This window comes from Cibotium barometz, chromosome 3 (assembly GCF_041138505.1).
Source record: "Cibotium barometz isolate CiBa-2024 chromosome 3, ASM4113850v1, whole genome shotgun sequence".
In the NCBI taxonomy this organism is placed as follows: domain Eukaryota; kingdom Viridiplantae; phylum Streptophyta; class Polypodiopsida; order Cyatheales; family Cibotiaceae; genus Cibotium; species Cibotium barometz.
The window spans coordinates 63,776,550-63,801,965 of NC_141048.1; the positions used below are offsets into that span (position 1 = coordinate 63,776,550).

Below are 25,416 nucleotides of genomic sequence, written 5' to 3' on the forward strand. Positions count from 1 at the left end.
AAGAATTTCAGAGGTATCTGAAAATTTGGCAGTTTTGAAAACACACTTAAACCTTGGCTTTTTTAGACATCGAAAATAGGGTCAATCAAAGAGGCGTTACCCCTATAAGAGACTAGTGTAGTTTGAGCAGACAAGATAAAATTTCTATGGTAGGGAAAAGGAAAAAAATATTGCAAATTACAAGTTCAATGGCTTGGATATGAAATTTCATCAATTAGTGTAAAAGTGAAAAAGACTATTCACATTTTTTGAAATACTGTTTTTACAATTTGACCAATTGTTTTATAATTGAAAGAGAAGTTTCACATTTTTTTTCAAAAAAATTTAATGAAATAGTTTTTTAAAAATTGACCAATCATGTTAGAATGGAAAGAAAAGTTTTAAATTATTGAAGGTTATTATTTTTCTTTTAAATTGTGAGAAAGGCTCCCCCCCAAAAAAAAAAAAAAGCCTAAGGAGAGAACATGTCAATTTCCAACACCTTCGAAGGCGTGTCTCACATCAAGAAGCAAAATCTTTCTCACACGCGCGCGCGCACACACACACGCATGCTCCCCCTTGCAGATTGCCAGATCTAGGGAAAGACAGATATACACTACCTTCTTCCATCTGCAAAAGCAAGCTTAGCAAAATCTGATACAGGCACCCACTATCAGTAACACAGGTTGCCGTTCCCTATATCTAGCTAACTCTGATGCAGTCCACCATCGGGTTGTTAGCCTAACTCTTTCCCCCCCCCCCCCCCCCCCCCCCCCCCCCAATAAACAGCAGGCAAAATGGCGAAGGTGAAATGTTGTACGGCTATCGTGAAACGGGTGCCTCTCTTGCTCTTCTGCATTGTCTTCTCGCTTCTGCGCGGAGCCCAAAGCTCCATCCATGAGTATAACAAAGGGCCCTTCATCGAAAACGGGAATGCCTACCTCTTCTATGGCGGCAGCGAGGGTATGCACGCTTCCATCTCTAAAGAGAACGGCCATGGCGTTGCAAACGGCAGATCTTACATCGGGTGAGCCTTCCAGGCCATCTCCCCCGTTCCCGCAATTCTAATAATTAACAGGTTAAAGAATGGCTAAACAAGCGTCGAAAAGGTGGACTGCAGGACAATTGCTACCATCGCCTTAGCTGACTTTTAGGATTTCTTCATAATTAACGGATCGAAATTTACACTTTGTTATGTACATAGAGCTTAAGCTTTGCAGAAATTGCCTGTATAAGGAAACGTCCCTATTTCTCTTGAGTGAACAGGTTTGATTCAATCAAGCTCCGACGGACACAAGAGGCGGCTTCACGGCACACAGAATACGAGTCCAGCAATGGTCTTGTGCAGGCTATCATATTTGAGGCCTCTGACAGAGATAAGATTGGGGGCTCTGCATATGGTGGGCGCATTGCTATTTGTTGTACTCCAGATCTAGCCAAGGTAGAGGGCTGCAAGCAGGGAGAAGTAATCATTAGGCCCTCGGCTGATGATCCAAATTGGCCTTTTCAAATTCCAGTATATTTTAAGGGAGCTTCACTTGAGGCTCATATGCAGGCAAACAACGTGAACATCACCAAGACTGGCATGTACAACCTCTATTTTGTCTTCTGTGATCCACAGCTGAAAGGTCTTGTCATAGATGGGACCACACATTGGAAGAATCCATCTGGATATCTGCCAGGCAGGATGGCACCACTGATGACATTCTACGGTCTAATGTCCCTGGCTTATCTTGTACTTGGTGTGGCATGGATTTCTCAGTACATTAGATACTGGAAAGATATACTGGCTTTGCAAAACTACCTCACGGCTATCATTGCATTGGGCATGTTCGAGGTCACCCTATGGTATTTCGAATATGCAAACTTCAATGTTACAGGGCGTCGACCCATGGGCATTACTTTCTGGGCAGTGACATTTGGGACAGTGAAGAAAACATTGTCACGTCTTCTGTTACTGGTTGTGTCGATGGGTTATGGGGTTGTACGGCCCACCTTGGGTGGACTCACGTCCAAAGTGATTCTTCTTGGTGCAACCTATTTCTTGGCGGCCGAAGTCCTTGACATTTTTGAACATGTGGGAACAATCAATGATCTCTCTGGGAAAGCGAGGCTTTTTCTTGTTCTTCCAGTTGCAATTCTGGATGCGTTCTTCATACTTTGGATCTTCACATCTTTGTCAAAGACCCTCGAGAAACTGCAGGTATAGATAATCTCTTTGAAGGTACAGGAAAATATTTGAAAGTACAGAGCAGGTTGTCAGCTTGCTTGGCAAATCTAGTCACGAGCATCACCATTTGTTTTCAGAACCTCCAGCATTCGCTTACCATTGCTGTTGGCCAAAGTTGTCTTGTTTTTTTGTCGAGCTTGTTTTCAATAAGCTGGTCTCACTGCTCAGCTCATGTGTTGAGAGGCCCACATTTTTGTGTCCAGCCTGCTTTTGGTGTGTATGAACATGTTACTGCTTACGATGTTATGAAAGTTATGTTTTTGGGGCTTTACATGATATTATTTTCATGCAGGCTAGGCGAATGGTTGCAAAGTTGGAGCTTTACAGGAAGTTCACAAATGCGTTAGCAGTTTCTGTAATCATTTCAGTGGCTTGGATCGGTTATGAGGTGCTCTTTATTCTCTATCATCACAGCTTGTTTTACCTATGTGGTTACTACATGTAGCTGTCAATGAGCCACAAAGGAAATGTCCTCAAAACTAGGCATCAGTTTGCTATGTTATTACATGTGGCTTTCAATAAGCTGCAAAGCACATCTCTCACAAGTTTTATTTGTTGCATATAACAAAATGATTTTCTAGTTATGTAGCTCCAATTTAAAACTGTGGATGAAAAGTTAAGTGCTTTATGGAGAGGCTAATAGTTTACAAACTTTGACAAATCAGAAGTGCTAATTATTTCAGGACTGGGCAGCATGCAGCAGCAAGAGTACAAACGCTAGGAATAGATCTAGAGCAGTTACATATCAGTGCTATTGATGCTTTTGAGAGTGGCTAGCTTAAGCAAATGTCTTTGCAGCTATACATTACAAGTGTTATTAGATCTCTTGATGTCACTATATACACTTGAGGTATACTATACCAATACATTTTTGATGGAGTATGCAAGGATAGATAGCAATTGGCATGGAAGAGTATAAGTGGAGTTAAGCGTTAAGAATAGATCTAGAGCAGTGATATATCAGTGTTAGGGGTGCTTTTGAGAGTGGCTAGCTCAAGCAAACATATTTGCATCTATACTTCACAATTGTCTTGTTGTCACCATATGCACTTCAGGTATACACCAATATATTTTTTGATGCCTCAATGCCTGGATAAGTGCAAGAAATTCCTGATTGAGGTTGAGCGTGGGACCTTTTATCTTCTTTCTATACTTAAAGACTCAAGTGCGGGTGGATGTTTATTAAGTTACTGCACCAGTAGCATATGTTTTCATTGACGTGAGATATTGCTTGAAGTGGTTGGTGGAGTTCCTATGGCGCCCATTCAAGTACCAGAACTAGAGTGATTATTTGTTCGAGCTGTTTGTATGAAAGCTGCAAGGGCTTTGCTTGTAGGTTGCATTTTCTGCCCTCTAGTTTTCCACTCCTTCCAGGAGATAGCGAACGATATAAACACACGAGTCATATATGTGGTGCAGTTCAATGAATTGCTGTAGTTTCTAGGCATTTCACTTCAATCTATAACATTCTTAATCTTGTCGGATCCACCTTCATTCCTTCGGCGTTGACAATGTAGCCCTAGTATACCTTATTTGCTATTGGAGTACAGCGTGCCATGAAGATTCAAGTGCAAACAGTTTTGAGGACACCTTGCTTCAGCAAACGAAAGATTACAACAAGATTCCCTTTTTCTCTCCACGTGTGTTGGCCTCATGCTCAAGTGTGCTTACAAACGATCCCCATCAGGTGATGAATGCAATGCTAGGCCAATGCCATACCCATGTGAAATCGAGGTGGGTGATATAATCCAAATTCCTAGAAATATGAAACTTCACATTAAAGATACTAAGTACAGATAGCTTTACCAATTTCAACCACACTCACCCACACTTAATTTAGTGAGTATTAAAGGTTCAGAAAACTTGACAACACAATGGGTCCGGGATGGGCCACCCCCTCCCTCTAATGACTTTGTTATAGGGAGTATTTATAGATACATGTAGAGGGTGCTCTTGCACCAGATTTCCAAGTGCTAAGAATGAAAACAAAAGAAAACAAGCCCTCTGCCCAAGCCCAAGGCAAGGGGTGTTTCCAGCTTCACACCAGTCTAATGTGGATCTTGTAGGAGGGGCCCAGTCTCACATAGCCGGCTATGTGGATCTCACAAACCCTCCCAGTCTCACACTAGGCTGGATGCATCTAGAGAGCCTTGTGTTAGCACATTCATCCCCAGTTTGTGCCCATGTTTGGTGTCCTTTTTGGTCCCTTTTTCATGGCCCTTGGTTGTGGGCTGGCCACTCCTTATTTATATATATTTTTTTGGGTTTTTTCCCAGCTTGGATGTATTTTCCTAGTCGGCCAGCTTTATCATGTCCAGTCGGCCAGTAGTAGCATGTCCAGTCGGCCAGCCCTTCCTACCTATAAATAGGTGGGCTAGCCTCTCACTTTTCCATCTTGCCTAGTCTTTTTTTTGCTCCCCCACTTATGAGACTATTTATGTCTCTTGCTTGGGACTGTATCACTTCAGTATATTCAGCATAGTTGCTCCATATCTCTCTCTCTCTTGCACTCTCTACTCAGCACACTCTAGTGCTTATTTGCTTCCGCTCTGTGCACTCTTTCATGGTATCATCGCTCCCGGTTCAACGATTCCCTCTTCTGCCCCAGATTCAGCCCTATCTACCGTCCCTTCACCTTTGCGTTTTTCTCAGATTTGCAGCCCTCTGGATGCTGCGTTGTCTGGACAGCTGCTGCTGATTGCTTTCCCTCACTTTGGCTTCATCGCTTACAGCCTGAAGGTAATTTCTCATTAGCGTTTTCTTCTACTTGGAGTTTGGATCTAGGCGGCCTGTTTTTTTCAGGACAGCAGTCCCTCTTTGGCTGCATTTTCCTCTCCGGTGGACATTCCCTTTTGCTGAGGGGGTATTGTGGTGGTTCGGGCTTTGGTGGCAACCTTGGTACCTATGGTGGACACTAGATTGTGCATATTTCTGAGATTGAGCCCAAGCTTTTGTGATGGCTGCTCCGACTACACTTCATATGTCCTCTGAGTTTGCAAAGTTGGATGGTTCCAACTACACTTTGTGGAAGGTGAAGGTGAAATCAGCCTTGCGTGGCGTGGATCTATGGGATTGGCTTGTTACACCTGTCAATGCCACCCCTCCCACCCTTGCTTCCGTTGGTGTGACTCAAGCACATATTGATATTTGGCAGGCAAATGATCGTCGTGTTTTATCCTTTCTGATGTTGAACTGTCGGGATCTTGTTCGCTCTCATGTGCGTACAACAGATGCTGCACATGAATTTTGGAAGGCATTTGTAGATCTCTACGAGATTAATGATAGAATGTGTAGCGGAAGAAGGGAAAGTGCAAACACATGAGAGAGAGTGAGAGAGAAAGATGGAGAGGAAACATAGGTGAGAACCTGCTCTCAATATCATCACCAAAAGGAATACATGTCCCGAGCAAGAGGGGAGAACCTCGTATGTGAGGGACTGCAGTTAGACAAGCTAGGCAAGCAATGAATATGTGAGGGAGGCATGCCAGCTATATATACACCTATATGTAGGCAGCCGACTGGAGCAAAAAGTACCTCCACGACTAGGAAAATACCCAGGACCATAAATGGGAAATAAATATGGGTAAAATATATGTCAGGGGTGACCAGCCCCTCTGATTAACATGGTCAGCCCTAGAGGCTAAAATAGGACACCACATAGGAAGCCAGCAAGTAGGGGATGATGTCTAACACCCCCTCTCAGCACCGGATGCTGAGTGAACTCCAAGAAGCCAGAGACGACGTCCTCGATCAAAGATGAAAGATTGCATAAACAGGTACCAAGAAAGCTCCATAAGCAATCTCCTTAGCAACGTAGTTACAAAAGCAACAAAACCAACTGCCAGGTACACCGCTCCTCTGGAAGAAAACAATCATATAGGCTGCGACGTGCTGCTCCAAATAATGGTTCCAAACCCAAGTGTAAGAACACTTCCCGAAGTCGAATGTAGTGTATCCAGCCTGGGGAAGGTATGAAAAACCTCATAACCAACCAAGATAAGATCTTGTATATAATCAATCCTGGGAGACCTCACTGGAACCCTCAAAAGAGTCAATCTGCTCCAACTCTGTAGCAAGAGTAGCCAAATGTTGTACAAAAGCATCCTCTGAAAAGGTCGGCATCGCAAGATGTAAAGACTCTGTAGAAAAGATGGGGTCCATTTGCTCAAACTCCATAACATGAGCTGCCCAATGCTGTACATAAGTACACACCACTGAGATGGGCATCGCAAGATAAAAGGACTCCACATCCCCCTCTGAAAAAAGATATCGTCGGACTGATCTAAGCCCAACCTGATTTTGATCCAAATCCAAAAAACTTTGGAAGTGCCATTGTGTCCTAGGCACGGTTAGCAACCACAGATCCAAAGCATCCCACTGGGTCCAAAAAACCATCCTCCAAAACAACAAGCCTGCAGAACTGGCAGGGGGAAGGGCATCGTCAGAAGCATCACAAAGAGATGCAGAGATAGACTCCTCACAATGAGGAAGGGAAGCAGGAATATAAACTGCAGTGGTAACAAAGTCCTCAAAAGCATCATAGATAGCAGAAGACTGTTCTAGAAGTAGAACCAGATCCCAAGAATCAGCAACAAATAAATGATCCATGTGAAAGGATCACACTGCAAGGGCAAAACACCCTCTTTGTTCTGCAAACACTGCAAAGAACACAAGCTCGGACAAAATAAACTCTGCTCAGGATCTCTGAAAAGATCACTGCTCTCCTCCAGAAAACTGTAAACTCCTGTCACATAAAAAAGTCTCCACAGATACAAAACAGCTCCCGAAACTGATCCTCAAGTGACGTAGCTAGAGATAGGCCCCCTTTGAGTGTAGAAAACTCCTGTGGGAAGCAAAACGCAGCCAAAACACTGCTATCCAACAAAAAAAATAGCACTCCACCGCCAACAGAAGACAAGGAACATGTAGAAACCGGGAAACCGTGTAGGCCAGGAACCAAAACACAAGTATAGATGCTCCAAAATCAGCAAAATGCTAACTGAAATCTGAAATTCAGAGTCCTCCTCAAGTACCAAACTGCCTCCAAAGCAACAATCCAAACAAGAAACCCCCTTTGCAAGTGATCTGTGTCATCAGGGCTAGGGAAAGCAAGCCCACATAGGCCAGAAACGCAGCCTGTTGGGACAGCTATGTTGTTGTCCAGACGTGAAAAAAAACGCTTGAGAACCCTGGAAGGTGCCTAGAGGCTGTCCAGAAAAACACGCCCCTGTCAGGCTGCCTAGAGGCTGCCGACTGACGCCCTGATGAGGAGGAACTGTAGCCCACTGAAAGAGGGATGAATCAGCCCTTGAAAAGCTTCAACGCAAGCTTCAAAGCAAAAAACGCAGATCTGTCCATAGGCAGAAAAAACGCAGAAATCAAAAGGTAGAGGAGGGAGCATCCAACGCTGATGATCACTGGCGCTCTGATACCATGATAGAATGTGCAGTGGAAGAAGGGAAAGTGGAAACACAGGAGAGAGAGAGAGTGAGAGAAAGATGCAGAGGAAACACACGTGAGAACCTACTCTCAATATCATCACCAAAAGGAATACATGTCCCGAGCAAGAGGGGAGAATCTCGTTTGTGAGGGACTGTAGCTAGACAAGCTAGGCAAGCAATGAATATGTGAGGGAGGCATGCCAGTTATATATACACCTATATGTAGGCAGCCGATTGGAGCAAAAAGTACCTCCACGACTGGGAAAAATAACTAGGACCATAAATGAGGAATAAATATGGGTACAATATATGTGAGGGGTGATGTCACCAGCCTGGACATTTCCCAGTATGAAAGGGGTCTTTTCATGACCCTGTGAAAGTGGAACAGCATGAGTGTCAGCATGGTGGTTGGTGAGCAAGATAAATATTTAATGATTCATATTTGGGTGCCCGGACAAATGGTATTATATGTGGACATCCTCAAGTGTGAAGGGGGACCAAGGACTTTAATATTTTTAATGTTTTACCCTTGAGTGGCCCCTAGGCATAAGTGACCCTTAGAAAGTTTGATAAATTTGAGAAAGGGGCCACTAGGATATTTTTGGGAAAAGGGGAACTCCACTTTGGGAGGTACACGTCTCTCTCTCTCTCTCTCTCTCTCTCTCTCTCTCTCTCTCGCTTTTGGGAGAAGTGCAAGCTACCTGCGTGGAGGAGAAAAAAAACACTATCGACTGGCTGCATAGAGAGGATTGCTGTTTTTGCTGCGTGGAGAGCAGGCCGTACAGAACACTGGCCGTACAGACCAGGTGGCTGCAGGCCGTACAGAGCAGGCGGCTGCAGGTCTATTGGTGGCTGGTTCAGGCGACGCTGGCGACCAGGGTACGGACAACAGGTACAATTCCGTACAGTTGGTACAGGCTGCTGCTGTACGACAGCTGACACAGGCGGCAGCTGCTCACTATTTGGTACAGGCGGTTGCAGGTTCAGGCGGCTGCTGTGCAGGTGCAGACCTGTACGGTACAGGGGCTGCAGGCGGGTACTGTACGGACAGATCAGTACAGTCGCTGCAAGTCATCTGACGCAGGTTGGTACGGTTGCTGCAAATCTTCTGACGCAGGCGGTTGCAGGTTCACTGACGCAGGCAAGTACAGTCCTGTACGGGGCAGGTACAAGCGGGTACAGTCCGGTACAGTCCGGTACAATCCAGCAGTTCAGACTAGTACGGTCAGTCCCTCTGGTGTAGAACCACGCATAAAAATTGGTAAGCTCTAAACATATCAATCTTTCTTTCTTTCCACTGGCTTATGTCTGCTGTAGAGTTGTTTCATCTGGCCCTTTGTGAGAGGAAGGGTATAGTAGTTTGAAGGGTGGAAACAGAGATTGGACAGTGGATGTGTATTTGAGCTGAGTTTGAAGCCATGTTCATGGAACAGCCAGATGTATGCTCAAGGTTGCCCTATTGAATTGTCTTGGTTGATTAGAGGAAAATACAGTGTGTTGCTTTTGAGGGACACAGATCTGTATGTGAATCCTCTATGCTAAGAAGTCTTGAGGGCTGCCAGATTGGACATGGAGGTTTACTTTCTTTGACTGGCTTTGTTGTACTCAGTTATACATTTCATTGAATTTGAATAAAGAAATACCGAAAGGGGCGCCAAGCTTTGGGGCCAACAGGTGTCGATTTCCTTTCAGTTCTGGAGCATTCTAGCTCCTGTTAATTTGTTATTTATTTGGACTACAATTGGAAGGGTGACTGCTAGTCTACCGCACTTTGGTTTCTACCAGAGGGCCGGTTTCAACGGGACCCAGGGTTAGTTCCGTACGTCGCACGACTGAAACCGTACGTACCTGCCGTACGGTACGGTACCGTAACGATCCGTACGATACCGTACGGTTTTTTTTTTTGGGTGGTGGTGTTGTTGTTGTTGTTGTTGTTGTTGCGTGGAGCAATTTCAGTCTTCTAGAGAGCCATTCATCGCCCTTTGCAGCCTATAGGGAGCTGTTTGTCAGGAGCGTGTGCACTTGCCATTGCCATATTAGGCAAGCGATCATATTGCCTGATGAGGAGGAGGAGGCAATCTTCATGGAGCTCTATAGTGAGCTTGTGGCAGCAGATACTCGCAGCACCAGGAGTCAACATGGACGGGGCCGAGCAGTTGGAGTTCATAGGCCTCCTCCTTCGGTATCGGCAAAGGGTGGCCTTCGCACATATGTGAGACGGGGATCCTCGAGCTCCAATCCCCGCCTTCATGATGATATTCCATTGCCCCCTCATGATGATACCCCACTGCCTAGAGAGCCCTTGTTTGATGATGATGGCAACCTACTTAGCGAGAATGATCCCCAGAGTGTCTCGTCCACCTTCGAAGAGTCCTCTTCAGAGAACTCTCTTGATGGACACTCTAGTAGTGATCATGTTGATGATCATGCAGATGTTGGTGATGATGTAGACTTTTGATATGTTATAGCTCTCTAGGCATTGGGCATCTATCTCCTTCTAGCCCATCGATGATGTATTGTAGTATGTAGTATCATGTATGTACGCATGTTGGCGGTCGCCCATGCCATGAGTTTTTGGCCTATTCTTTTGTAGCAATTTTGTACTCTAATGGCATGATGACATTATGTTCATGGTTCTACTCTTTTGTAACTTCTTGTCTACAATTTTTAAGTTTAGCAAGTATTTTTTTTAAAAAAACGTACTAATATCGTACCGTACCTCAAAAAATTTTAAGGTACCAATTAGTACCGTATTTTATCGTACAGTACCGTATCGTACCTTTCGTACTAACTAACCATGCCGGGACCCATCATCAACTTTCTTAAGGGGGTGAGCTTGTGGTTGTCTCGAGGAAAGTCATTGCTGAAAAATTCAGCAACATGTTAGACACAGAAGATGAATATTTTTATGATGAAGAGGAAGAGCAAGAGGCCTCTCTTGAGAGAAATGAATCTGAGGATATTCTTGCAGGAAACAAGCTGCAGATGATGCACAATATGAGGATGTAACACAGCTAGAAGATATGCCTAGTAAAGAGGAAGATGATGCTCAGTTTAAAAATCGTTTGGCAGGTGTAATGGATGTGTTTATGCAGCTCACTCAAAGTGAGAAGTTTGCTGAATTTATGAGATCCCGTTCTGAGCCTGAAAAGAAGAAGAAGAAAGTGCGTTCTAAGAACCCACCTCAGGGCAATAGTGGTGCCTTCCCACAGGATCCATCTTTTGGACAGTTTCCGAATATGCAACATGCTTTTGGTGCCAACTCACAGAGTTCCTTTTTCGGACAGCCATCTATTCCTCAGCAGTCTATGCATCCAGGCTATTTTGGTGGTGGCTCTGTGTTCCAATCCATGACTGGGGTTATCCTCAGGGAGGCATGGGTATTCCAGGGAATTTTGGAGCTAGTTTTCAGCCTGGTATGCAAGGGAATATGTATGGTGGTATGCAGTCCGGAATGCAAGGAAACATGTTTGGGGGCATCATGGCATGCAGCCCGGAATGCAAGGAAACATGTATGGCGGCATGCAGCCCGGTATGCATAATGGTATGTTTGGAAACATGGCTGGAATGTATGGAATGCCAGGTGTGGGAATTGGTAATGTTGACCCTATGATGGGCATGAATGCTGGGGGTAGCAATCTTGTGAAGCCACTTCCTTACGATAATCTAACGCCTATGGGTAAGGCGAAGGATTATAAGGAAGGGAGAGCTGCTGTGAAATTTGACACATTCAGTGGGGCCAAAGATAAGCTAAAGGCACTTACCTTTTTACAGCAGTTTGATGCTGCTTTTTCCGGTGGTAATTACACGGAGTCCTCTAAGGTGAGAAAAGCTGCGACTTTTCTGGATTTAAAGGAAGTAAAAGCTCAAGCAAGAAATCTGAAAAGTCAGGGCATGCTTCGCGTGACGCAAAAGGGTCTACAGAGAAGCGGTATAAGAAGTTACCAATGCCCAAGAGAACTCCTGAGGAGATACAGGCTTTGATGGATGCTCGGAAATGTTTTTACTGTACAGAGGAGGGACATATGTCTTTTAATTGTCCCAAGCGTAAGTCCCAAAAGGACTCTGACACAAAAGGGGAGCCCAAGTCTAAGAAACCAAAACCTTCTGCAGGGTTAGTTCCTGATCTTGTTGGGGAACAGCCAGGTGGTGAAGAGACTGAGTTGTGCAGGGCATGGGGCAAAGCGAGAGATCAAAATGCCTTGATTTTCTTTGACACAGGTGCTAGAGCCAACTTTATTTCACCGGATTTGGCTGGCCGATTGGGGATCCGTGCAGAGGAGATGGGGCCTTTGTATGAGGCTAATATGGTTTGTCCTGGGTATGCAGAACCCGTCACTCCTATTATTGGGAAGCTCAGGCTTCATGTGCAGGGTTATGTGGACAGCGAGGAGTTTTTCATCATGCCAATTGATGGATGTGATGTTTTGTTGGCTATGCCATGGTGCCATAGAGTACATGCAGTGGTGGATACATACAATAGGAAGATTACTTTGACTCATAGAGGGAAAGAACATATCTTGGATGTAAAGCTAAAAGGGGAATCTGTTCCTATTGTATCAGCTTCGGCAATTTCATCAGTAATGAAAAAGCATCTTTTCGCGTACTTGATTTTTGTAAAGGATGCAAAAGATGATGAGTCTAAATCTAATTTGTCTACGTTAGATAAAGACATGACTGATTTCTTATGTGAGTTCCAAGATTGTTTTTCCGAGTCATTGCCAGGAGAACTTCCTCCGGAAAGGCCTGAAGATCATGCTATTGATCTAATTCCGGGAAGTACTCCACCAAATAGACCGTCGTACCGTGTTAGTGCAGCCCAACAAGAAGAAATTATGAGTCAGGTACAGGAGTTGTTGAATAAAGGGTTGATTTAGCCTAGCTCATCACCCTTTTGCTCACCTGTACCCTTGGTGCAAAAGAAAGATGGTTCCTGGCGCATGTGTATTGATTACAGGGCGCTGAACAAGAATACCATCAAGAATCAATTTCCTATTCCGAGGATCGATGACATATTGGACCATTTATAGGGCTCCACAGTCTTTAGTCGGATAGACTTGAAAAGCGGGTATCATTAGATATGTATTAGACCCGAGGATGTGCATAAGACAGCATTTCGAATCACTTTTGGGTTATATGAGTTCTTGGTTATGCCCTTTGGTTTGACAATTGCACGTGGCACATTTAAGAGAATGAATTTTCCGGCCTCATAAAGCGCTTGTGGGCACATTCTTTGATGATATGATTGTGCATTCACACACTGAGGAGGAGCATAGGAGGCATTTGGCCATTGTGTTTGAAGAACTCCGGAAGCATAGGTTGGTCATTAATGGCAAGAAGAGTGAGTTCTTCTTGCAAGAGATACACTTCTTGGGGCATATTGTGTCTAAGCATGGAGTCCGTATGGATCCTTCGAAGGTGGAAGCAATTCTTAATTGGCCAGATTTGAGGACCGTGCATGATGTACGCAGCTTTTTGGGATTGTGTTCCTATTACAGGCGGTACATACGGTATTTTGCTGAGATTGCTTTGCCCCTTCATGCCTTAACAAAGAAGGCAACTCCGTTTAGATGGTCTGATCAGGAAATTACAGCCTTTAAAAAGCTTAAAGAAAAGCTTACTTTGGATCCCGTATTGGTATTACCGGATCTTCGAAAGGCTTTTGTTGTCCAGTGTGATGCATGTGGAAACAGCATTGGGGCAGTTCTCATGCAGGAAGGACATGTGATAGCCTATGAGAGTCGTATATTGCAGAATGCCGAGAAGCATTTACAGGTTTATGAGAAAGAGATGTTGGCTGTAATTCATGCTCTTTCTACATGGAAACACTATTTGCTTGGGGCTGATTTCACTGTGCAGACAGATCATCAGACCTTGCGTTATTTCCTCACGCAAACTAAACTTTCTGAGAAGCATATGCGATGGGCCAACTTTTTGTCTATGTTCCACTTCCAGATTGTGCATGTGGAAGGCAAAAAGAATGTTGTGGCAGATGCTTTGTCATGCAAGCCACAGGTCTCAGCAGTTTCACTTGCTTATCATCATGAGCTTGATGAGATGAAAGAGCAGTATGCCCATGATGAGGATTTTGGAAGGCTCTATGATCAGATGTCTGAGGGTTAGCGGCATGATCATTATACTCTCAGAGATGGTTTTTTGTTGATGCATGGTAGACTGTGTGTTACCAGGCAATTACGACTCAAGGTTATGATTGAAAGTCATGCTCCACCATATGCAGGTCATAGAGGTATTGATGCCACGGTAAAAGCAGTTGAGACTTTCTTTTATTGGCCAACCTTGAGAAGAGAAGGGTCTGTCTTCTGACGAGTTTTGTTGCATGTGAATAGGTGGTAAGTATAATGCACATGTTGGTTTAATAGTTTAATTTCTAACCTTTCATTTTATAAGGTTAATTGTTCACACTCACTTAAAAGTGGGCACCCCCTTTGGGCACCCACTTAGGGGCCAAGGTGGGGAGCCACACTTGACTTGTGTGTGTGTGGGGGTGGGTGCATGGTCACCTACCCACACCACCATGGAACTGGCCACCCACATGCAAACGTGGGGAGCCAGCCAAATCTCTATGGTATTACTCCACTCCAACCCTTACAAAAGGAAGCCACCACCTCCATCGTAAATCAATCAGCGATCGTTTTTCACCATCTTCGTAAAAGAGATCAGCCGGCGTCTATCCGTTGCGTTCGTTTTCTGACAGGCGGCTGCCATCTCCTACTGAACTGCTGCGCATACTCACCGAGGCGGCTACTGTACTGCTGCGCATGCTCTCTCTCAGGCAGCTGCATCTCCACAGGTTGCGCATGCTCACCCAGGCGGCTACTGTACTGCTGCGCATTCTCTTTCTCAGGCGGCTGCATCTCCACAGGCTGCGCATACTCCATCTCCAGCAGGCAATTCCTTTTGTTTCTCTACAGGCTGCGCCTGCCACATCCAACAGGCTACGTTTCAGCCTACAGGCGGCAGTTGAGCCTTAACCGACCAAGGCAACCAGGCAGTGTTCATCAGCTGCGTTCCATCCTCTGTACAGACTGTGCAGGCTACGTGCTGTTCTTCACAGGCGACTGTCTGCATCACAGGCAAGCGGCTGTAATCAGATATTACATCTCTCAACAAGTTGGCCACTCCTTCTGTCCAGCAGGCTGCAGCGAGGCGTTACCTCTCCTAAGGCGGCTGCTCCATCTCCTTTTTGCAAGAGGTTGCACTTCCTTTCCATTGGCGGCTACAAGAGGATTTTGCACCTCCTAGGTGGCTACACCTTCTACTCAGGTAGCTCCTCCCCATCCTCCTCTCGACAGGTTGCTATGCCTCGGTGTCTTTCTCAAGTAGCTGCACACAAATACCTCGGGTATTGGCCTTCCGTCTTCAATCTACAAGTAAGTGAATTTTCAGACTTAAGTAAAGTACCTTGTGATAAATGTGATAAGGGACACCCGTTCGGTGCCGGGTAGTCCAAGCTCTTGGAGAACCACGGTCCAAAGGTGCTGAGATCGGGTGAGCCAGGCGTTAGTACGGGAGCGCTTGTTTGTGCGTGGTCCTGGAACACCAGTGGGGCGCTCTCCGCGGAGTCCAGTGAAAGCACACCGTAGAGATTGGACCACTCAAGTGGTCGTTCTACTTTGAACATCTACTTCGAGCCTTTTGTTTGGTACTGTATTCATTTGTACATGGACATCATCTGGTTCTTGGAACCCATGGAGCATTGTATTTGTTAAATACTCCCAATAAATATATCATATATTGAGGGGGGGGTCGGCCCGTTCCGGCCCCAGTGTTGGTGTCCATCTATCTCATTTCATTTCATTTCAATTTCAAGTTGTTATTAAGTTGTCCATTTCAAATTGTGGTATTAAGTTTTGCTATTACGTGTGTGGGTGTCCAACGGAGTCTTTCCCACTTAACGGGATCGGTTTCAACAGCGGTGTCTCAGACCAAGAAGGATGATGGTACTCTTCTATCCTTGGATACAATGGTAGTAACAATTTGGATGCTGATTTTTGCCATATATGGACTGATTTGATGGCTGGTCATTCACATGCCTCTTATGTTATCAACGAGGGTTATCTTATGAAGGATAATTGCCTATGTGTGGTGAAGGATTTGCGTCCAAAGGTTATGGACGAATGTCACGCTCCACCTTATGCTGGTCATAGAGGTATTATGCCTAGTACACGCATGATTCAGAGATATTTCTTTTGGCCAAGCATGCGTAAAGACATTGAGGCTTATGTACGTGCATGTATTACTTGCCAAAAGGTGAAATTTGACAGGCAAAAACCTCCAAGTTTGCTTTAGCCATTACCTATTCCCTCGCAACCTTGGGAAAGTATTACTATGGATTTTATTATGGACTTGCCTAGATCCCAGCATGGGAATGATGCTATTTGGACCATTGTGGACAAGTTTAGCAAGCAAGCTCATTTCTTGCCCGTCAAGAAAACCATTAAAGCTGATCATATGGTAAAGCTTTTTCTTGCTAATATCTTCAAGCATCATGGTATGCCTAAATCCATTGTTGGGGATAGATATCCCAGGACTACAAGCCTCTTTTGGAGGGCTTTATTTGATAATATGGGTACTAAACTTGAGTTTTCATCAGCTTATCATCCCCAAACGGATGGCCAAAGTGAAGCTGCAAATTCAGCTGTGTTGGATTTATTGAAGTGTTATGTGGCAGATCAAAAGACTGCATGGGAGAAGTATCTTCCACTTGTTGAGTTTGCCTACAACAATACGATCCATGCCTCCACGGGAAAGGCTCCATTTGAGATTATCTATGGCAGAGTGATATTGCCACCCATCCTTCGTACAAAGGATGAGATTTTTGCAGCTGATGAATATGTTCGTGACTTGGAAGTAGCCTTTGCTCAGGTGCGGACAGCCATTGCAAGGTCACAAGATAAGCATAAAATGGCTGTTGACAAGCATAGAAGGGACATGCAAGTCAAAGAAGGTGATTGGGTTTTGCTGAAATTTGAGAAGGCTAGGCTTCGAAAGAGGCCAGGACGAGAAGGATCATATCCTAAGCTTTCTCCTCGCTATTATGGACCCTTCAAGGTGATTCAGAAGATCAATGAAGTGTCATACAGGCTTGCTTTACCTAGTCACTGGAAGATTCACAATGCATTTCATGTGAGTCTATTTCGGAAATATGTGGGGCCGGATCCTGATGAGCCTGTCACAGAAGAGCCGCCAGAGATTGATGAGCTTGAGGAGATCCTCCAGCCAGAACAGATTGTTTTTCACAAGGAGCGAAAGCTACCTGCAGGAAAGCTTTCCAGGAGATACCTTGTGAAGTTAAAAAATTATTTGCCTATTGATGCAAAGTGGGTAAATGAGGATTATTTTGTTGATTACCCACACTTGTTGCAAGCATATCTTGAGGCTTTTCAGTTGAGGACAACTCTTTAGAAGCCCGGGGGGATGTCACCAATTGGCCGACCATTTGGTCCATCTCCAGTTTTTGTGTCTCGTTCACTTGAGGCCAGGTCGGTGTCTCATGTGAAGAGGCCAGTATTTTGCTCACATGGACGGGAGCCAGACTGGTGCCACCCATGTGTTAGCAGGAAGGTGTTGTATGGACGGGAGCCAGACTGGTGCCACCCGTGTATGACCTGGACTGTGTTCTATCCATGGGATTGTCACGCCATGGAAGAGCCAGTATTTGTGCCGTGTCTTACCTATGGGACTGTCACTCCATAGGGAGGCTCGTGCTTGGAACTGTGTTTTACCTATGGGACTGTCACTCCATAGGAAGACGTTTTACGTCGTGCCATTTTTGTGCCGACAGATATTTTGTACTTGTTCCATGAACGGGAGATATGTCCATGATACTATTTGCACATGCACTCATGTTTTGCATGTTTGAAACTGTTTTCGCATGACTTGTATTTTTGTGTTTGCCTGCTTGACGTGTCACTTACTGAGCGGGGACGCCTGCCAGTGAGTCGTGAAGTTTGCTCTGTCTTCTGACGAGTTTTGTTGCATGTGAACAGGTGGTAAGTATAATGCACATGTTGGTTTAATAGTTTAATTTCTAACCTTTCATTTTATAAGGTTAATTGTTCACACTCACTTAAAAGTGGGCACCCACTTAGGGGCCAAGGTGGGGAGCCACACTTGACTTGTGTGTGTGGGGGGGTGGGTGCATGGTCACCTACCCACACCACCATGGAACTGGCCATCCACATGCAAACGTGGGGAGCCAGCCAAATCACTATGGTATTACTCCACTCCAACCCTTACAAAAGGAAGCCACCACCTCCATCGTAAATCAATCAGCGATCGTTTTTCACCATCTTCGTAAAAGAGATCAGCCGGCGTCCATCCCTTCCGTTCGTTTTCTGACAGGCAGCTGCCATCTCCTACTGAACTGCTTCGCATACTCACCCAGGCGGCTACTGTACTGCTGCGCATGCTCTCTCTCAGGCGGCTGCATCTCCACAGGCTGCGCATGCTCACCCAGGCGGCTACTGTACTGCTGCGCATTCTCTTTCTCAGGCGGCTGCATCTCCACAGGCTGCGCATACTCCATCTCCAGCAGGCGATTCCTTCTGTTTCTCTACAGGCTGCGCCTGCCACATCCAACAGGCTGCGTTTCAGCCTACAGGCGGCTGCTGAGCCTTAACCGACCAAGGCAACCAGGCAGTGTTCATCAGCTGCGTTCCATCCTCTGTACAGATTGTGCAGGCTACGTGCTGTTCTTCACAGGCGACTGTCTGCATCACAGGCAGGCGGCTGTAATCAGATATTACATCTCTCAACAAGTTGGCCACTCCTTCTGTCCAGCAGGCTGCAGCGAGGCGTTACCTCTCCTAAGGCGGCTGCTCCATCTCCTTTTTGCAAGAGGTTGCACTTCCTTTCCATTGGCGGCTACAAGAGGATTTTGCACCTCCTAGGTGGCTACACCTTCTACTCACGTAGCTCCTCCCCATCCTCCTCTCGTCCATCTATGTCATTTCATTTCATTTCAATTTCAAGTTGTTATTAAGTTGTCCATTTCAAATTGTGGTATTAAGTTGTGCTATTACGCGTGTGGGTGTCCAACGGAGTCTTTCCCACTTGACGGGATCGGTTTCAACAGCGATGTCTCAGACCAAGAAGGATGATGGTACTCTTCTATTAGCAGGTACTCGTCGTATACTTGCTCTTGTAACTTCTCAGTTGCGGTCGTGGATTGTGGATAGCGGTGCTACTGCTCACACCATTCCATCGAGGTTGGTTTGAGGACTTCACTGCGAGGTCAGGTGAGATCACTCTGGGTGATTCTTCTTCCGTGCCAGTGCATGGACATGGCACCATCCCCATCTTCCGCTCTTTTGAGGACAAGATTTGGCATTTAACCTTTTGTCAGTGAGTGCTCTCACAGCTCAGGGTGCGAAGGTGTTCTTCTCTCGTTATGAGATTACCATTCGTGATAAGGAGACTAGTAGCATCTTGGCTCAGGGAGAGTGGTCTGTACAAGTTGACCGCTCTGCTTTCTTTTGGTTCTTATTCTGCTCTTTGGCATGCTCGGAGCTATCAGCTTCTACAGCGAGCTTCAAAGGATGGGTTGGTTGAGGGTTTATCGACCATCAAGGCCCCATCTTTTGCTTGTTCCTCTTGTTTACAAGGGAAGCAACACCGAGCGCCTTTCCGAAGGAGGCGACACACAGATCTTTGACATCACTTGCTCTTGTTCATGCAGACTTATGTGGTCCTATGAGTACCGCGTCTTTGAGTAAGGCGTTGTACATGCTCGTGATGGTGGATGACTTCTCCGGATATACTTGGGTCTTCTTTCTTAAGTCCAAGGATGAGGCTGGAGAGTTGAGGTGGAAAAAGAGACCGGTTCGTCGATCAAGGCTCTCAGGACTGACAGAGGGGGTGAGTTTACATCCCAGGAGTTTCAGCAATATTGCAGGACCCATGGCATTCGGAGACAGCTTACTATAGCATATACTCCATCACAGAATGGAGTTGCAGAGAGGAAGAATAGGACCATTATAGAGATGGCCCGTGCTATGCTTGAGCATTCTTCGTTACCTCGACGTTTCTGGGCTGAGGCAGCGTCTACTGCTGTCTACATTCAGAACAGGTCTCCTACTGCTGCGCTTCCAGATAAAACTCCATATGAGGCTTTCCATGGTGAGAATCCCTCTGTTGTTCATTTCCGAATATTTGGTTGTTCGGCATATGTACATGTGCCTAAGGAGCATCGCTCCAAGTTGGACTCGAAGTCTCAACGCATGACTTTTCTCGGATACAGCACTGTGTCCAAGGCATATCATCTTTATGATCCTCAAGCCGGCAAAGTTGTTGTGAGCCGTGATGTGGTGTTCGACGAGACTCCTATATCTTCAGAGGGGGGTGGTGAGCTTCTTCTTTCTCCGCCTTCGCCTTCGCCTCCTTCTCCTCCTCCTCCTCCCTCTGCTTCTGTTACACCTCCAGTCGTGGATTCTCAGTCAGATGATGATGACTCTGCTCCTCCTCCAGCAGCGAGTTCGAGCAGATCTGTGCCTGGATGGTCTATTAGACAGTTCGTGATTCTGGGTTACGTGAGCTTTCTTTTGCTCCTCCGCCTGATACTCTCAGGTGAGCTTCCAGAGTTTCAGGGAAACAAATTCATGAGGGCAACATGTTTGTTAACTATGCTCTTATGTCCTCTATCATTCATGGTCCTGATCCCACTTTTGTGGACGAGGCTCTTTCACATGAGCCTTGGCGTTGTGCTATGCAGGCAGAGCTGGATGCTATTGCACGGAATGGCACTTGGATTTTGGTGCCTAGGCCACTGCAGCGTAAGGTGATTGGTGTGCACTGGATCTTCAAATCGAAGTTCCGAGTTGATGGCAGCTTGGACAAGCACAAGACGAGGTTGGTTGCCAAGGGTTATGCTCAGTGCCCTGGAGTTGACTTTGATGAGACCTTCGCTCCGACGGCCCGGATGACTACCATTCGTACCGTTCTTGCTCTTGCAGGACATCATAGATGGCCTGTATTCCACATGGACGTCAAGTCGGCTTTCCTGAATGGAGAACTTACACAGGAGGTTTATGTTGATCAGCCGCTGGGATTTGTTGTTCGAGGCAAACAGGATAAGGTGTACCGGTTGAAGAAAGCTTTATATGGTCTGAAGCAGGCTCCGCGGGCTTGGTACCAGCGAGTTGATGAGTTCTTTCAGAAGCTCGGCCTGCGCCGTTCTCATGCAGGTTCGAACCTTTATATCCTCCTTGAGAGGGGGTTGATTGTTATCATTGTGGTCTATGTTGATGACCTCATCTTTACAAGTTCTTATTGTGTGAGGATCTGTTTAGTCATGGATGCTTTGGAGACAGAGTTTGAGATGATGGATCTTGGCCTTTCCATTATTTTCTTGGCTTTGAGATTTGGCAGACCCTGAAGGGCATTTTCTTCTCTTAGCAAAAGTACACACGGGAGATTCTTGACAGATTTCAGATGACTGGATGCAAACCAATATCTTTTCCTATGGATACTAGTGAGAAGCTTTCTCTACTTGATGCTTCTCCAAGGATTGATCAGGGACAATATCGGATTCTTGTCGGCTGTTTGGTTTGGTTGACCTACTCCCGATTGGACGTGTGTTTCGTAGTTAGTTTATTGAGTTCTTTCTCATCCAAACCCTGTCAACAACATTGGCGGTGTGCTCTCAAAGTTCTTGGGTGCTTGCGTGGCACTCTAGACTTTGGCATCTTCTATGGCCAAGGATGCACTCTTGTTGGATGGTCTGATTCAGATTGGACTGGAGATCCAGATACTCGGCCTTCGACCACTGGTTGTGTTTTTTCACTTGGGTCTGGAGCCATTTCATGGAGCAGTAAAAAGCAGCCTACTGTGGCGCTTTCCTCTACAGAGGCGGAGTATCATGCGGTTTGTTATGCTGCATGTGAGGCGATTTGGTTGCGGAGATTATTGGAGGAGCTTGGCTATCCTCCTACCGGATCTACTCTTCTTTGGTGTGACAATCAGAGTTGCATTGCCATCGCCAAGAACCCTATGTTTCATGCTCGTACGAAACACATTGAGATACAGTATCACTATGTTCGTGAACGGGTTCTTGCTGGAGATTTGCGTTTGGAGTATTGTCCTTCAGCGGAGAATGTTGCAAATTGGTTCACCAAGCCGGTTTCTCAGGCTTCCTTGGCTCCTCATCTTCGGCTTCTCGGAGTACGTTCAGCATCTGGTGCTGAGAGGGGTTGTTAGCACATTCATCCCCAGTTTCTGCCCATGTTTGGTGTCCCTTTTGGTCTCTTTTTCATGGCCCTTGGTTTGGGCTGGCCACCCCTTATTTATATATTTTTCTGGATTTTTTCCTAGCTTGGATGTATTTTCCCAATCGGCCAGCTTTATCATGTCCAGTCAGCCAGTAGTAGCATGTCCAGTCGGCCAGCCCTTCCTACCTATAAATAGGTGGGCTAGCCTCTCACTTTTCCATCTTGCCTAGTCTTTCTTTTGCTCCCTCACTTAAGAGACTATTTCTGTCTCTTGCTTGGGACTGTATCACTTCAGTATATTCAGCATAGTTGCTCCATATCTCTCTCTCTCTCTTGCACTCTCTACTCAGCACACTCTAATGCTTATTTGCTTCCGCTTTGTGCACTCTTTCGCCTTGCTCATCTAGTCTTCAATCTCAAGTTGAAACATTTGTGCACCATCACTTTCTAAACACATACCTTCCATTTGGTACTCCTTCAAGGCACTTGTATCAAGAGAAGAATTTGATGAAGAGCCTTCAGCAGGTCCTACACTTATGTGAATGAGTGGTTCACCATCCACTTGTGTGTGAGATAAGTTGATGACAAACAACTGTCCTTCCCTGTATGCAGCCCTGGTGTGTGTGTGTGTGTGTGTAAGAGTAGATGGAGATGATAACTTGCTGTAACACTCTGTATGCAGCCCTGTACTGAGAGAGAGGTGCACTCTGTACGCAGCAAACTGCCCAATGGAGAAGTGAGGGTGTTGTGACCAGCTTTCCCCCCTCCTTCCCCAACCAGCCATCACCTCATGTCACATCTCTGGACCCTCTACATGTTCACCAGTGCTAAATCAAAGAGATTATGTTGAAAAACTCCATGATGAGGCCAATGAGGTGATAGCTCAAGTGGTGAAGGTGGCAAGCTTAGGAGTAGCTCCCTCCTTGCCAGGTCTTTTATGAAGTCTGGCCTTATCAAATTTCAGCAATACCCAATCTCCTTTGAGATCCATATATAGTCTATGCTTATTTGTAGCCTTTTTATGCTTTTCTTGGGACTTTTAAATGGCGGTTTGTACTTTTGCAAAAGCATCTTGCAAATCACGTACATATTCATATGCTGCAAAGATTTCATCTTTTGTACTTCTGAACCTGGCAGACGAAGCTTCGTCTTTATCTGATGTGGGACAGCTTATGGTCTGTGGTCAACGTCACTGAAAAGAAGCCATGCAACAATGAAGGGGCTGAGAAGATTCAAATCTGGCAAGACCGAAATGATAAGGTACTGCTTGGAAAGTACCGCAAAGGATTTAAGCCATTGTTGGAGTTGGCCAGAGGGTGGTTTTGATCACAGCAAGCCATCATTGCTGGCCTGGTACCCTTGGCTTTTTGGAAAGCCTTTTGTGCTTGCACTTGACCCATGACTTGATGTTGACTTTGGTGGCGCCATATGTTGTGTTTGCTTTCTTTGAATGTTTGAATTTTGGAGATCTTTGTTAGGTTGACCCATCTCATGGAAGGTGACATGTTGGTTTTCTCAAGGTGATGATCCATCTCCATTTTTGACTCTTGGTATTCTGTACTGGGGCAACCCTTCTTTGACAGAAGCTGCCCTGTCTTCTGTATGTGACACTAGTCGGGCAAATTGTACCTCTCAGATGTGTGCCCCAAGTTCCAGTCCTCTAGTTCCCTTTACTGTGAAAGGATAGCTGTTTAATACCTCTGCTGTGATGGACCTGGCCTCAGTATATCATTCATTAATTTGAACAGATATTGGAAGTGTTTAAGCTTACAAACACAATTAACAAATTTGCACAATCTAGACAATCTGAATTACTATGTTGCTGGCAAATAAAGTTTTAACCTGAAAATGTTTGTAGAAATTGGTTTTGCATTTCACATGCTCCTTGCAGCAGCATAGGACACAATGGCATTGTATTAATTGTGCTGTATGCAGCAGCAACTACAATTAGTCTTAGAACGTACTGAAGTACATAATTTTTACTATGTTTTGCAGCTGTATTTCAAGGCCACAGATCCCTTTAGTGAACGATGGCAGAGTGCATGGATTATTTCTTCATTTTGGAACATCCTTACCTTTGCATTGCTGTGTGTGATTTGTGCCCTCTGGGCCCCATCTCAAAACTCAACCAGGTAAATTTCATTCACAGAGGCACTGGCTATATCTCAAGAAATCAGAAGCCATGTTGTTTTCCTTCTATTGGACAGAATTGCTCACATAGTCACTATGTATTTTGTGAAAACAGGTATGCTTACTCTGATGAGACCGGTGAAAATTTTGATGATGAGGATGCCCTTCCTTTGAAGTCTAGCATGAATCTTGAGCTAGAGAAGGCTAGCTTGAAGCCTGAGAAAAAGGAAAGAAAGGTAGTCAACACTGATGTCTTTAGCCTAGATGATGAAACTGAAGAGGATAAGAGGGAATAGGTTCTCTTGGATTTTCGCATCTTTGAGAAGATTCTAGATTGCTCTTTTTAGCAATTCTTTAAGTCAAATGAAGAGTTTGTGCCTAAGATAAAGGTAGAGGGACACAAGTGCGAGCTCTTTCGGTCAGGTGGTGTCAGTTAACGAGCTGGATTGCCTGCTCTTCTATAAAAGAGATGATTCGAATTCATGCTTGTTTATATAGGGAAGTATGGCATTATGCAGTGCCAATGCCATCGCTGTCCTATTTTTGATCTACACGTTTGAACTCCTGTGCCTGCATCACTTTGTTAGCCTAATGCTTCTGTTCAATTTGTGGACTCGAGTGCTATGAAACATCCGGCACTCAAAGTCATGCCAGCATCACATATGCACTGGACACAACATCTTAGGAAGGTTTGTTTCTTGCTTGGCATGATCCCTGCATATAATATGTTGAACTTTTTCTGACCTGTTTGTTTAAAATATGCTACTGTCACTACATGAGAGGCTTCTTCATTTTCCAATAATGTGATTTGTAGGTGTTTGTTTTCAACAGTTTTTTAAGGAAGTTATTCTAACTCAGAAAAACTTCATGTGTGATAGATTGACTGTTGTAAATAGTCTAATGCCTTCATTGTTTTACTTGGTGGAGCACTGTGTCGGGCTTTTTACTTATAACCTAAAGTTAAGGAATGATTAGAAGAATACGAACGATGACCAGCTCTTTACTTCTGATGCTGCTTAAAGTGTTATGATCCATAGCATGTGCCTACATATATTTTTTGAAGCTGCTTCCTACGGTTGGCAGGGATATAATGGCCGTGATAATGGTAGTGGTGGAATTATGAGTCTGTAAGTGACCCCACTCTGTTAACTTTGATTGCAAATATGGTTCAATTCATTGGAATAATCATGTACTAAAAGTTTGATGCTATAGGGTCTCTATATATGTTTGAAAAGAGACATAATTTGACCACCCACCCTCACTGGAGAGATGAATCAGTATGTTTGAATGGTCACACGTTAAGGGGTGTGGAGAGAGCGAGCGAGCGAGCTGGATGCACCACTGTGAATGTAACTGGGGCTGAAGATAGATGTAAACTTCTCTTAACTTTAGTTGCAACACAAAGGTA

The 25,416-nt window shown here is 45.1% G+C and overlaps 1 protein-coding gene across 1 annotated transcript; it reads left to right on the plus strand.

Annotated features, from left to right (window-relative positions):
* The first annotated feature begins 453 nt into the window (after positions 1–453).
* LOC147640382 (uncharacterized) lies at positions 454–24,751 on the plus strand. The gene is made up of 5 exons (XM_086779960.1): positions 454–1,006; positions 1,246–2,182; positions 2,502–2,597; positions 23,874–24,010; positions 24,124–24,751. Exons 1-5 carry the CDS (start codon positions 777–779, stop codon positions 24,302–24,304), a joined length of 1,581 nt encoding a protein of 526 aa, XP_086636086.1. The 5' UTR covers positions 454–776; the 3' UTR covers positions 24,305–24,751.
* The last annotated feature ends 665 nt before the right edge of the window (positions 24,752–25,416 follow it).

Coding starts and splice junctions, on each gene's coding strand:
- LOC147640382 (XM_086779960.1), top strand. CDS start 777: ATGGCGAAGGTGAAATGTTGTACGGCTATCGTGAAACGGGTGCCTCTC. Junction 2,183..2,501: donor AGACCCTCGAGAAACTGCAG/GTATAGATAATC, acceptor ATTTTCATGCAG/GCTAGGCGAATGGTTGCAAA. Junction 2,598..23,873: donor TGGCTTGGATCGGTTATGAG/GTGCTCTTTATT, acceptor TATGTTTTGCAG/CTGTATTTCAAGGCCACAGA.